General features: G+C 52.8%; 1 protein-coding gene across 1 annotated transcript in view; it reads right to left on the bottom strand.

Annotated features, from left to right (window-relative positions):
• LOC307071428 (girdin-like) overlaps positions 1-15,000 on the bottom strand; it is a gene marked incomplete at its 3' end in the record, with an annotated part of 40,382 nt that overhangs the window by 13,137 nt on the left and 12,245 nt on the right. The window contains exons 9-19 of the mRNA XM_079730406.1: positions 13,255-13,336; positions 11,780-11,938; positions 9,774-9,920; positions 7,498-7,642; positions 6,124-6,885; positions 5,400-5,605; positions 4,841-5,035; positions 2,610-2,740; positions 1,896-2,034; positions 1,311-1,484; positions 26-187 (exon numbers count right to left, since the gene is read on the bottom strand). Of these exons, the coding sequence (XP_079586532.1) occupies positions 26-187; positions 1,311-1,484; positions 1,896-2,034; positions 2,610-2,740; positions 4,841-5,035; positions 5,400-5,605; positions 6,124-6,885; positions 7,498-7,642; positions 9,774-9,920; positions 11,780-11,938; positions 13,255-13,336 (2,302 nt within the window). The remainder of the gene's footprint in view (positions 1-25; positions 188-1,310; positions 1,485-1,895; positions 2,035-2,609; positions 2,741-4,840; positions 5,036-5,399; positions 5,606-6,123; positions 6,886-7,497; positions 7,643-9,773; positions 9,921-11,779; positions 11,939-13,254; positions 13,337-15,000) is intronic.

Below are 15,000 nucleotides of genomic sequence, written 5' to 3'. Positions count from 1 at the left end.
AGTAGAGGCAGAGTAGAGGTCTGACCTGCAGGTTGGCGTTGAGGGTCTGTAGGGCGGTGCTGTTCTCCTGCAGCGAGGCCGTCTGCCGCTGCAGGGCCAGGATCTGGGCCTGTTGGCCTTCCGACTGGCCGCTCAGCTGCTTCAGCTGCGTCTGCACCGCCTGCCGCTCCGCCTCCAGGGTGGCATTCTGGGGGAGGGGGGGGGAGAGCAGGAGGGAGAGTAAGAGAGGGAGGGAGAGAATAGGTGAAGGCAGGGGGGGTGAGGGAGGAGAGAGGACAGCAGGTAAAGGGACGATAGTGTCGATGAGAGAGAGTGAAAGGATCATGAGGGGAAACGGAGAGGAAAGGACCAGCTGTTCCTTACGGTCCTCTCTAGGTCACGATACTGTTCTTTACTGTTCCTTACGTTCCTCTCTAGGTCACTATACTGTTCTTTATGGTTCCTTATGGTCCTCTCTAGGTCACTATACTGTTCTTTACTGTTCCTTACGCTCCTCTCTAGGTCACGATACTGTTCCTTACGTTCCTCTCTAGATCACTATACTGTTCTTTACGGTTCCTTACGTTCCTCTCTAGGTCACTATACTGTTCTTTACTGTTCCTTACGTTCCTCTCTAGGTCACTATACTGTTCTTTACTGTTCCTTACGTTCCTCTCTACGTCACTATACTGTTCTTTACTGTTCCTTATGTTCCTCTCTACGTCACTGTACTGTTCTTTACGGTTCCTTACGTTCCTCTCTACGTCACCATACTGTTCTTTACGGTTCCTTACGTTCCTGTCTACGTCACTATACTGTTCTTTACGGTTCCTTTCGTTCCTCTCTAGGTCACTATACTGTTCTTTACTGTTCCTCTCTTGGTCACTATACTGTTCTTTACTGTTCCTTACGTTCCTCTCTACGTCACTATACTGTTCTTTACTGTTCCTTACGTTCCTCTCTAGGTCACTATACTGTTCTTTACGGTTCCTTACGTTCCTCTCCACGTCACTATACTGTTCTTTACTGTTCCTTACGTTCCTCTCTACGTCACCATACTGTTCTTTACTGTTCCTTACGTTCCTCTCTAGGTCACTATACTGTCCTTTACTGTTCCTTACGTTCCTCTCTACGTCACTATACTGTTCCTTATGGTTCCTTACGTTCCTCTCTAGGTCACTATACTGTCCTTTACTGTTCCTTACAGTCCTCTCTAGGTCACTATACTGTTCTTTACTGTTCCTTACGTTCCTCTCTACGTCACTGTACTGTTCTTTACGGTTCCTTACGTTCCTGTCTACCTCACTAGCCTGTTCTTTACGGTTCCTTACGTTGCGCTCCACCTCGATGAGCCGGTCCTTGACCCTGAGCAGCTCCTTGGTGGCGGCCTGGCTCTCCCGCTGCCAGGCGTTGATCTCCTGGCCCGAGTCTCTGGAGGAGAGGCAGCTGGCCGCCTCGCGCTCCTCCTCCTCCCGCTGCTGCAGGGCCTCGAAGCTCAGCCTCAGCTGGGGCACCAGGTCAGAGGGCAGAGGGCAGAGGTCACACACAGTACCCTAATGCTTCAGGTCATTAACGGGCAGGTACGGGTAAGGTATAGTTCAACTGAAGGTAAGTATCTCGCTAAAGGTAGAGAGAGAGAGGGGGAGAGAGAGAGAGAGAGAGAGAGAGAGAGAGAGAGAGAGTGGGAGAGAGAGAGGGAGAGAGAGAGAGAGAGAGTGGGAGAGAGAGAGAGAGCGAGCAAGAGCGAGAGCGAGAGCGAGAGCGAGAGAGAGAGAGAGAGAGAGAGAGAGAGAGAGATTTCTGGGTCCTCAACCCAGAAGATTCCATCTGGATCCTGAGTCGTTCTGTCACTGAGGAGGAGGACCATGTGGATCTCCGCTGTACGGACGAATGCAGTGAGGGGGGGGGGGACTCACGGCCTTCAGCTCCTGCCTCAGCTGCAGGTTGAGGGAGGAGGACTCCTGCAGACGGGCGTCCAGGGCGGCCATCTTGTCCTCCTTGATCTGCAGGGACCTCTTCAGGGACGACTCCAGCTCAGACTCCAGCATCTTGAACCTGCTGAGGGGAGCAGAGGCCGGTTAACGTCTGGAGGTAGGACACATTCTGAGAGCCTGACCAAGCTGGGGACTGGTTTATGAGGATACTGGGAAGAGAGAGAGAGGGAGAGAGGGGGAGGGAGAGAGAGAGAGAGAGAGAGAGAGAGAGAGAGGGGGGAGGGAGAGAGAGAGAGACAGAGAGAGGGGGAGGGAGGGGGGGAGAGTAAGAGAGAGAAAGAGGGAGAGAGAGAGAGAGAGAGACAGACAGCGGGAGAGAGAGAGAGGGGGAGGGAGAGAGAGAGAGAGAGGGGGAGAGAGAGAGAGAGAGAGATAGAGAGAGAGGGAGAGATTGGGGGAGAGGGAGAGAGAGAGGGGGAGAGAGAGAGACAGAGAGAGAGAGAGAGAGAGGGGGAGAGTAAGAGAGAGAGAGAGAGAGAGAGAGAGGGAGAGTAAGAGAGAGAGAGAGAGAGAGAGAGAGGGAGAGTAAGAGAGAGAGAGAGAGAGAGAGAGAGAGAGGGAGAAAGAGACTAGGTAGACTTTTCCGTTGCAGTTTATTTCCGACCCTGAACCACTAAGCAGCCGGGTGTGTTTGACCTGTTCTCCGGGAGCTCCTGGTCCGAGGGGGACGGGCTGTCCTGGTTCAGAGCCCTCATCTCCAGCTCGTGGGCTAGGCTCTCCAGCTCGTTGGTCCTTCTCTGGGTCTTCAGCTTCTCGTTCACCAGCTCCTACAGACGGTCGTATGTAACGGGGGGGTTCTCTTGAGATCCAGCGCCAAACAAGGCTCATCTCGTTAGTGTTTGATGTAGCAACTAGGACCTCAATACTTGAGTTGCAAATAAAACATTTACATTTAGCTTTACGATTAGGGCGTTTATCAGACGCTTTTATTCGAAGCTACTTACAATAGAAGAAAGAAAAAACAACAATATATCTCTGTTGGTACGGTAAGGATGGTCATAGAACCAAGAGCCGAGCACTAACCATCACTAGGTTAACCCATTCCCCGTACACAACAGAGATAGCTAGGATAAGATGCTACACAAGGCTAAACACAATTTTTAAGTGCAAAGGTCTCTTGAGGTACATTGGCAAAGAAATGTATCACGTTTGTGATATCATGCTATTTGTGGTAGGTGTTGTGTGTTTGATACATGCTGTGTGTGATGTGTGATGCGTGTGTGATACATGTTCTTTGTGATAGGTGTTGCGTGTGTGATACATGTTGTGTGTGATATGTGTTGTGTGTGTGATACATGTGTGTGAAACGTGTTGTGTGTGTGATACATGTTGTGTGTGATACATGTTGTGTGTGATACGTGTTGTGTGTGTGATACATGTTGTTTGTGATACATGTTGTGTTTGATACGTGTTGTGTTTGATACATGTGTGTGTGATACATGTTGTCTGTGATACATGTTGCGTCTGTGATATGTGTTGTTTGTTTGATACATGTTACGTGTGAAACGTGTTGCGTCTGCGATTCACGTTGTTGATACGTGTAGCGTGTTCAGTGTTGGAGAGTAACGGAATACATGTACCGGCGTTACGTATTCAGAATACAAATTATAGCTAACTGTATTCCGTTACAGTTACAATTTAAATTGTTGGTATTTAGAATACAGTTACATTGTTGAAATCAATGGATTACATGACGAGACTTCTGTTTCAGCAGTTTCAGCAGTTTATTCATGCTTTCACACCAACAGCATTTAGTGCGCACCAAACGAGTTTGGTCCCTTGGTTCGGTACGTTTGCGTTTGTGTGAATGCAACCACCTCACTTCGACCGAGACCTCCCTGAACAGCTGGTCTCGGTTCACTCCCAAACGAACCCTGGTACGGTTCGCTTGAGATGTGAAAGCGAAGGCACCTCGGTCCGATCCGGTACTACAAAGCATACGCCTCTCTGGATGTATCAGGCACCCGCTCAGCCGCGCGCATTATGGGAATTATTGTTTGATTAGCGATAACTCCAAGACTAGCAGCAAATTGTCGGACCGTCTGGGAATTTGGACAGACACCCACATAAAACGTATGCAGGAAAACACACATAAAAATGCTGATGCATTTAACACATTCAGCCCCAGGATGAGGGAGAAGAGTTTGACCGGTCGAACTCTTCAATCAATATCACAACGAGTGCAGCCCGCTGGATATCCATGATTATTTAGCCTACTTTCACAGACGCTTTCCCCAACTTTTTTATCTTTACCCCGCCCCAGACCTTTTTGTCCAATGATTGAACAATCTTTTCTCTCTCTCTCTCTCTCTCTCTCTCTCTCTCTCTCTCTCTCTCTCTCTCTCTCTCTCTCTCTCTCGCTCTCTCTCTCTCTCTATTTTAAGGCGATTTTATAGGCAACACCTAAGCACTAAGCTCAGTGAAAAAAATGTTAGCTGTAATAGCAAATATCTTTCGTATGAACATACCCTTATAGTCTTTGTTCCACTACAGCAAAATATATAAAATAGTGCACTTTCAGGGAGACTTGGGCCTAACACATTCAGCCAGTTTGAACAGAAGAACACACCAGAATAGGCCTGTTTAGTAAGCAGGATGTGATGCCGCATTCCTACGCTTATAAAATGCAATTCAATGTGGAAGTAATCCAAGTATTCAGAATACAATACTCAGATTGAGTGATGAAACGGAATACGTTACATATTACATTTATGGGCATGTATTCTGTATTCTGTTACTGGATACATTTTAAAAGTATCCTTCCCAACACTGTGCGTGTTTGATGCGTGTTGTGTGTTTGATACGTGTTGCGTGTCTGATACGTGTTGCGTGTGATTTGAAAGCCCCAGCGAAGGTCCCCCCCTCACCTCTCTGAGGGTGACCAGGGTTCGATGGTCGATGGCCGCCTGTTTGGCCAGCTCCCGGTTGTCTCTCTCCAGGCCCCGGACCCTGTCCGCCGTCTCCCGGAGCCCCTCCAGCTCCTTCCCCTGCCCCCGCGTCTCCCTCTCCAGGCTGGCCACGCGGGCGCTGCTGCCGTCCAGGCTCGCCTCCTGGATCTCCGCCTGTGGAACCGCCGACACACGCTAAACTCTGAGCTAACCGTTGCTGCGTCAGTGATACTCACGCACCCATAGATAACATGTTATTAGTTCATTTATTATCTAAGGGGTGACCAGCTGGCTGTCGCCCCGCGTGGCTGACTCCGCCGTCGGTGTGTGAATGAGTGTGTGAATGGGTGAATGTTAGGCAGTGTTGTAAAGCGCTTTGAGTGGCCACTGGTTAGAAAAGCGCGGTAGAAATGCAGTCTTTTTATTTACCATTAAGCGGCGAGAATGGGAAAGAAGTCCTCCAGTCCACCCTAACTCAACGACCCCCTCTAAGCTCTGCTCCGACCCAGCCCTCGGTGCTCCTCCCTGGGTCCGCTACCTGCTGCCGGAGGCGGCGGTTCTCCTTCTCCAGGCGCCGCTTGTCCTTCTCCAGCCCGGCGCTCTCCTGCTCCAGGCTCTGCTTCTCCCCCTCCAGCTGCTCCAGGCGGCGTGAGGACAGCCTCATGTCCTCCAGCGCGGCCTGCAGCCCCTGGCTCTCTGTCTCCAGCTCCATCACCTCCGCCTCCAGCCGCTGCAGCCTCCGGCCTGCAGGGGGCAGCGTAGGGCGAAACACACCACGCTCAGGAAGTCGTCGAGCGAGCTTTGTCGTCGTTATTGACCCCTAGGGTAATGGTTTCCAAAACACCGGTTGTGATCATATTTGATTTGGGTCATTCAAGGAAAACCGACCCTTAAACAACTTTAAATAGAGTTGTTCGATACTGCCTAAAATGCAGTATCGGGTATGAGCGAGTACTCAAGTCGGAACGGGAAACGTGTCATCTCCGATCGACGTGCGGTCGAGCGACCAGGTCGGAAAAACACGGATGCTCACGCTTGACTACAAGAATACAAATGATAAATAAATGTCTATAATCTAGTTAGCAAGTGAACCAACTAAACATCGGCGTCACTGAAGAGAACCCTTCAATAACAATGAGCGATATCAGTAGTTACAATGCGAGATGCTGTATCGGTATAAACTCGGTATCGACAACGATTCAGGAATCGGAATCGTTATCGGGAAGGAGAAAACGTAGCGGGAACCTCGTGAGTGTACCCACCGCTGTTGTCCAGGGACGCCTGCAGCCGCTGGTTGTCCGTGTCCAGCGCGCGGCACTTGGCCTCCAGCCGCTCCGTGTGCTTGGCGGCGTAGCAGGAGCGTCCGGTCAGCGCCGCCGCCGCCACGCTGTCGTAGCCCCGGCCGGCCCGCGGGCCTGGGGGGGGGTCCGCACACCGGCCCGGGAGCCCGCCGCGGCTCTCCGTCCCGTCCGTGGCGTCCGACAGCAGGTCCTTGATGTTCTCGCTGCTCTCCCAGGCGTCCAGCTGGCCCTTCTCCGGGCCCTCAGAGTCCAGCGTCTCGGTGAGGAGCAGGGCCTCGCTGGGCCCCTCCTCCAGCGGGGTGCACTCTGGGGCTCCCTGGAAGGCGTGCTGCGTCGCTAGGCCCCCGGGGGGGCCCTCGGGGCTCACGCCGTTGTACAGTTTAGGAAGACGGGTTCGGACCCCCGGGGGGTCTGAGGGTTTGGTGAAGGTATGGATAGCCTCTGTGGAGAGGTGGTCCTGGTCCTGGTCCTGGTCCTGGTCCTGGCCCTGGTCCTGGTCCTGGCCCTGGTCCTGGTCCTGGCCCTGGTCCTGGTCCTGGTCCTGGTCCTGGCCCTGGTCCTGGTCCTGGTCCTGGTCCTGGCAGAGGCTGTGCAGGGGACTGCTGGTGACGGAGGAGGTCCTCAGCTCCTCGATGGTCCTCACCAGCCGCTGGTTCTCCTTCTCCAGCCTCAGGAGCCGCGACTGCGTCCGCTCCCGCACCTCCTCGCTCAGGGACTGCTGGCCTGCAGACAGACGGACAGAAGGCCACCAGACAGACACACAGACACCAGACGGACACACAGTCACCAGACAGACACCAGACAGACACCAGACACCAGACAGACACAAGACACCAGACACCAGACAGACACACAGACACCAGACAGACACAAAGACACAAAGAGGCAGGTTAACGCTCGGTCGATTGTGTGTAAACTGGGGGAAACCGGATTAGGTCAACATTAGCTTCAACGTTAACAGTGTTCTGGAGCAATATACAGACTACATCTGCCGCTCAGAGTGCCTTACAACACCGCCTCACATTCACCCATTCATCACACATTCACCCACCGACGGCGGAGTCAGCCACGCAGGGCGACAGCAAGCTGGTCAGGAGCAGTCGGGGGGGGGCGTCTCGCTCAGGGACACCTCGACACTCAGCTAGGAGGAGTCGGGGATCGAACCAGCGACCTCCCGGTTACCGGCCGACCCGCTCTCCCTCCTGAGCCGCACGCCGCCCGATGTGGTTCTGATCTCTACTTTTTAACATAATCTACAGATTCATACCCTACGTACCCACCTGGGGTCCCCCCTTGGACCCTCCCCCCAGCCGCGCCCCCCCCTGGCCCTCCTACCCTGGGAGCTGTCGGCGGTCCTGGAGATCTGCTCCAGCTCCCAGCCCAGGAGCTGGGACTCCTCCATGCTCCTCCTCTGGGCCAGGCACAGGGACAGGTTCTCCGCCCGCAGCTCCTCCGTCCGCCGGCGGTCCACCTCCTTCTCCTGGACACAGACACACACCTCCTCACCCTGCTGTACACCTCCTTCTCCTGGACAGACACACACCTCCTCACCCTGAGGTACACCTCCTTCTCCTCCACACAGACACACACCTCCTCACCCTGAGGTACACCTCCTTCTCCTGGACACAGACACACACCTCCTCACCCTGAGGTACACCTTCTTCTCCTGGACAGACACACACCTCCTCACCCTGAGGTACACCTCCTTCTCCTGGACACAGACACACACCTCCTCACCCTGAGGTACACCTCCTTCTCCTGGACACAGACACACACCTCCTCACCCTGAGGTACACCTCCTTCTCCTGGACAGACACACACCTCCTCACCCTGAGGTACACCTCCTTCTCCTCCACACAGACACACACCTCCTCACCCTGAGGTACACCTCCTTCTCCTGGACAGACACACACCTCCTCACCCTGAGGTACACCTCCTTCTCCTGGACACAGACACACACCTCCTCACCCTGAGGTACACCTCCTTCTCCTCCACAGACACACACCTCCTCACCCTGAGGTACACCTCCTTCTCCTGGACACAGACACACACCTCCTCACCCTGAGGTCCACCTCCTTCTCCTGGACACAGACACACACCTCCTCACCCTGAGGTACACCTCCTTCTCCTGGACACAGACACACACCTCCTCACCCTGAGGTACACCTCCTTCTCCTCCACAGACACACACCTCCTCACCCTGAGGTACACCTCCTTCTCCTGGACACAGACACACACCTCCTCACCCTGAGGTACACCTCCTTCTCCTGGACAGACACACACCTCCTCACCCTGAGGTACATCTCCTTTTCCTCCACACAGACACACACCTCCTCACCCTGAGGTACACCTCCTTCTCCTGGACACAGACACACACCTCCTCACCCTGAGGTACACCTCCTTCTCCTCCACACAGACACACACCTCCTCACCCTGAGGTACACCTCCTTCTCCTCCACAGACACACACCTCCTCACCCTGAGGTACACCTCCTTCTCCTCCACACAGACACACACCTCCTCACCCTGAGGTACACCTCCTTCTCCTGGACACAGACACACACTTCCTCACCCTGAGGTACACCTCCTTCTCCTGGAGAGACACACACCTCCTCACCCTGAGGTACACCTCCTTCTCCTCCACACAGACACACACCTCCTCACCCTGAGGTACACCTCCTTCTCCTCCACAGACACACACCTCCTCACCCTGAGGTACACCTCCTTCTCCTGGACACAGACACACACCTCCTCACCCTGAGGTACACCTCCTTCTCCTCCACAGACACACACCTCCTCACCCTGAGGTACACCTCCTTCTCCTGGACACAGACACACACCTCCTCACCCTGAGGTCCACCTCCTTCTCCTGGACACAGACACACACCTCCTCACCCTGAGGTACACCTCCTTCTCCTGGACACAGACACACACCTCCTCACCCTGAGGTACACCTCCTTCTCCTCCACAGACACACACCTCCTCACCCTGAGGTACACCTCCTTCTCCTGGACACAGACACACACCTCCTCACCCTGAGGTACACCTCCTTCTCCTGGACAGACACACACCTCCTCACCCTGAGGTACACCTCCTTCTCCTCCACACAGACACACACCTCCTCACCCTGAGGTACACCTCCTTCTCCTGGACACAGACACACACCTCCTCACCCTGAGGTACACCTCCTTCTCCTGGACACAGACACACACCTCCTCACCCTGAGGTACACCTCCTTCTCCTCAACAGACACACACCTCCTCACCCTGAGGTACACCTCCTTCTCCTCCACACAGACACACACCTCCTCACCCTGAGGTACACCTCCTTCTCCTGGACACAGACACACACCTCCTCACCCTGAGGTACACCTCCTTCTCCTGGACACAGACACACACCTCCTCACCCTGAGGTACCTCATCAAGACTCCAGGGGGACTCAGGGGGTCTCCAAGGGTGATACGGGTTGTGATTACTGATACGTGTTGTGTGCCGGTGTGTGATGCGTGTTTTGTGCCGGTGTGTGATGCGTGTTGTGTGCCGGTGTGTGATGCGTGTTGTGTGCGGGGTGTGTGATGCGTGTTGTGTGCGGGTGTGCGTCTCGGGTGTGAACCTGCTCCAGGTCGTGCACGCGGGCCGCCAGTAGCAGGCTGTGTTTCTCCAGCTGGTGCAGTTTGTCAGAGCGCGCCCTCCAGCCCGACACCTGGTCCTCCAGCACCTCCTTGGTCTCCTGCAGCACGCGGTTATCCTCCTTCAGCTCCTGGTGAGGGCACACACACACACACACACACACACACACACACACACACACACACACACACAGACACACACACACACAGACACACACACACACACAGACACACACACACACACACACACACACACACACACACAGACACACACACACACACACACACACACACAGACACACACACAGACACACACAGAGACACACACACACACACACACACACACACACACACACACACACAGACAGATACACACAGACACACACACAGACACAGACACACACACACACACACACACACACACAGAGACACACACACACACACAGACAGACACACACACACAGACACACACACACACACACACACACACAGACACACACACACGCAGACAGACACACACACACACACACACAGACACACACACAGACACACAGACGCACACAGACACACACAGCCATAAAGACACACACAGACACACACACACAGACATACACACAGACACACACACAGACAGACATACACATGGAGAAACACACACACACGTTATGTTATGTTATTTCTACTGTTGCGTTGTGTTGTGTTGCGTCGTGTTGTGTTGTGTTGCGTTGCGTTGTGTACCTCTACTTTGGCCCTGAACACCTCCATGCTGTGTTGCGTTGTATCATGTCGTGTTGCGTTGTGTTGTGTTGCGTTGTGTACCTCTACTTTGGCCCTGAACACCTCCATGTTGTGTCGTGTTGTGTTGTGTTGCATTGCGTTGTGTACCTCTACTTTGGCCCTGAACACCTCCATGCTGTGTTGTGTTGTGTTGCGTTGCATTGTGTACCTCTACTTTGGCCCTGAACACCTCCATGCTGTGTTGTGTTGTGTTGCATTGTGTACCTCTACTTTGGCCCTGAACACCTCCATGCTGTGTTGTGTTGTGTTGTGTTGCTTTGCGTTGTGTACCTCTACTTTGGCCCTGAACATCTCCATGCTATGTTGCGTTGTATCATGTCGTGTCGTGTCGTGTCGTGCTGTGTTGTGTTGTACCTCTACTTTGGCCCTGAACACCTCCATGCTGTGTTGTGTTGTGTTGTGTTGCGTTGTGTACCTCTACTTTGGCCCTGAACACCTCCATGCTGTGTTGTGTTGTGTTGTGTTGCGTTGCGTTGTGTACCTCTACTTTGGCCCTGAACACCTACATGCTGTGTTGTGTTGTATCATGTCGTGTCGTGTCGTGTCGTGTTGTGTTGCGGTGCGTTGTGTACCTCTACTTTGGCCTTGAACACCTCCATGCTGTGTTGTGTTGTGTTGCGTTGCGTTGTGTACCTCTACTTTGGCCCTGAACACCTCCATGCTGTGTTGTGTCGTGTTGTGTTGTGTTGCGGTGCGTTGTGTACCTCTACTTTGGCCCTGAACACCTCCATGCTGTGTTGTGTTGTGTTGCGTTGCGTTGTGTACCTCTACTTTGGCCCTGAACACCTCCATGCTGTGTTGTGTTGTGTTGCGTTGCGTTGTGTACCTCTACTTTGGCCCTGAACACCTCCATGCTGTGTTGTGTTGTGTTGCGTTGCGTTGTGTACCTCTACTTTGGCCCTGAACACCTCCATGCTGTGTTGTGTTGGTTTGCGTTGCGTTGTGTACCTCTACTTTGGCCCTGAACACCTCCATGCTGTGTTGTGTTGTGTTGCGGTGCGTTGTGTACCTCTACTTTGGCCCTGAACACCTCCATGCTGTGTTGTGTTGTGTTGCGGTGCGTTGTGTACCTCTACTTTGGCCCTGAACACCTCCATGCTGTGTTGTGTTGTGTTGCGTTGCGTTGTGTACCTCTACTTTGGCCCTGAACACCTCCATGCTGTGTTGTGTTGTGTTGCGGTGCGTTGTGTACCTCTACTTTGGCCCTGAACACCTCCATGCTGTGCAGCTTCTCGCGGTAGCGGCCCATCTCGCTCTCCAGCTTGTCGGCCCTGAAGGCCCTCTCCCTCAGGGCGTCCAGCTCGTCCCGGTACGCCCGTGCAGCCCGCGCCTCCACCTGCAGCAGGCCGTTCTGACGGAGGGGGACACACAGCTCATCAGCCAATCAGCACGTCTGACTGGGGGGGGGGGGGGGGGGAGACACAGCTCATCAGCCAATCAGCACGTCTGACTGGGGGGGGGAGGGGGGGGGGGAGACACAGATAGGACATCAGCCAATCAACGCGTGTGTCTGTAGTAGGAGCTTCAGACACACGTGTTTGAAGCTCCCACTACAGAGTTCACCTGGCTCACCCCCTTACCCCCCCACCCCTCTGAAACACTTATTGTATGGCACTGGAAGCAGTACTTAGCATGGTGTAGCATCTTACCCTAGCTATCTCTGTTGTGTACGGGGAATGGGTTAACCTAGTGATGGTTAGTGCCTGACACTTGGTCCTATGAACATCCTTACTGTACCCACAGAGATGTATTGTTGTTTATTTTTCTTCTGACTAATGGACTTATTGTAAGTTGCTTCAGATAAAAGCTGATAAACGGATAAACGCCCTAAATGTAAATGTCAAGTGTCATACAGTAGCCACACACACATATAGTCACGCTGGAAAAGCATTCCAATGTACGTATTTATAATAATACATACACATAATATAATAATAATGCCAAGTGGTGAATCAGGAGGAGCTGACATACATGTTAGCCAATATTGGAACGTCTCCATTCAAGCTTTAGCAGTATATAGCAGTAGTATCTGTGTGTGTGTGTGTGTGTGTGTGTGTGTGTGTGTGTGTGTGTGTGTGTGTGTGTGTGTGTGTGTGTGTGTGTGTGTGTGTGTGTGTGTGTGTGTGTGTACTGTAGTATCTATGCTTGTGGGATCAGAGCAATGATGTTTTGAGTTGGCTGGCCCTCCTAAACCCTGCTCTGGAAAAACATTGGGTTAATCTGTATAATCCCATGATGCACAGCAGTCTACAAACAAGACTGGATCCTTCATTACAGTGTGTACTTCATTCTGCTGTGTGTGTGTGTTTGGTGTTTATTGGTGTGTTTGTGTGTGTGTGTATATGTGTGTATATATGTATATGTGTTAGTGTGTGTGTGTGTATCTGTCAGTTTGTGTGCATGTATATTTGTGTTTGTGTGTGTGTGTGTGGGTAGTTGTGTGTATAGGTGTGTGTATGTGTGGGTAGGTGTGTTTGTGTGGGTGTGTTTGTGTATCTGTGTGTTTGTGTGTATGCATGTATGTATGTATGCCTCAATGTATGTGTATCTGTCTGTGTGTGCGCATGTGTGCGAGCGCGCGTGCAAGCATGCGTGAGTGTGTGCGTGCGTGTGTGTGTGTGACTCTGTTTGTGTGTGTCTCTTTATGCGTCTGCGTGCTCAGTCCACCTCCTGCTGGTTCCTCTTCAGCTCCGCCTCCACGTTGTCCAGCTCGTGTCTGCAGTCCAAGACCTGCTCGCTCTTCTCCTCTCTGGGGAGAACAGGGAGGGGACAAAGGCGGCGGTCAGCGCGAGGCAGGCCGCCCGCAGCCGACGGCGATAGAAAGGCTGTTAACAACAACGTCCCCTGAATATCCTCTATATCACCGGACCCCCATCTCTCTCTGGTACGATGGAAACGTTCCAGGAGATAGTGGACGTCGGTTCGGACCACGGTGTTCATGGTAAGCGTTAAACGGACTGCATTCATACCGCACTTTTCTAACCAGTGGCCGCTCAAAGCGCATTACAATACTGCCTCACATTCACCCATTCATGCACACATTCACACACCGACGGCGGAGTCGGCCAGCTGGTCAGCAGCAGTCAGGGGGGGGCGTCTCGCTCAGGGACACCTCGACACTCAGCTAGGGGGAGCTGGGGAGCGAACTGGCATTATGAAGTCCCTCTATACAGCTAGCTCCATTCAGGAGGAAGCATGAAGTCACTCTATGGAGCTGCCTCCATTCTGCCTCAACATGGCCTGGTTTATCGGGTCTGCATGGGACCAACACACTAGTGCCTCGGGCCGTACGGCACACAAGGACGCACAAAACCCTGTTCAACCCTCACAATCTATTTAAAACAATCCCGCGCATGACTTCATCTTTAAGTCCTTGGGTTTAAATCCCTCAGGGGATCACTCTTCTCCTGATATGTGTTGTGTCCTTCTGATGTATTTGTTGATAGACCCCTTGCCCGGCTTGAAGAGGAACATCCAGAATGTACATGTCTGGTACATTTTTACATTTACATTTACATTTAGGGCATTCAGCAGACGCTTTTATCCAAAGCAACTTACAAAAAGTACATTTGTCAGAAGAAAGAGAAACAACAATATATCGCTGTCGGTACAGTAAGGATGTTCATAGGACCGAGTGCCACCCTGTATACAACAAATATAGCTAGGATAAGATGCTACACAATGCTAAATACTGTTTAAGTGTCATACAATAAGTGTGTACATTAAGTGCCAGGACGTGCAACACACAATAAGTGCGTAAGAGGGGTGTGTAGGGGGAAAGCTATGTAGAGTCTGGGTGAACCCCTGAACAAGCATTAGTAAAAGTCTCTTAATGTGTGTTTACAGCGACCGTAACAACAGAACCATGTGACTCTAGGCTGATGTACGGGCTGGAAGGGGCTATGGCATCTCAGTACGCACGCAAACATGTTCTATAGCGAGAGCCACGCGCAGTGCGGTCCTTAAAGCCGTGCAGGGCCGATGTGGGTCAGGGTAAGTACGGGCGTGGTTATCACGGAGGCCAGGGCCACAATGGGGGCCATCCCCCCCTCTGGGCATCTCACCCTGTAGTCGCTCGCATCTCTCGCCCGACTCTCTCTCCTCCAGCAGCCCCGGACTTTCTGTAACAACCCTGCCGTTTCTCACCTCAACCACGCGTCAAATCGACAGACCAGAACGGACCGCGGACCGTTCTACACACCGGGCCCCACCGTCCGGTGACCCGGCTGTGTTAGTACTGCCCTGAATCACACTGTCGCAGAGGGCTTCACAGGACGACTTTAAAGACACTACCCTCAGTGAAGCCTCCACAAAACGCAGGGAGAAACGCCTTCATTCTCAAGAAAGAAACCTTTTGGAAGGAACACGAGTGAATCATGTTCTGCACATGTAAATGGTACATGGACTGCAATT

Source organism: Pollachius pollachius, assembly GCF_949987615.1.
Source record: "Pollachius pollachius genome assembly, chromosome: 2".
NCBI lineage: Eukaryota > Metazoa > Chordata > Actinopteri > Gadiformes > Gadidae > Pollachius > Pollachius pollachius.
The sequence above is the reverse complement of the archived record's forward strand: the minus strand, read 5'-3'. Positions and strand labels throughout refer to the sequence as shown.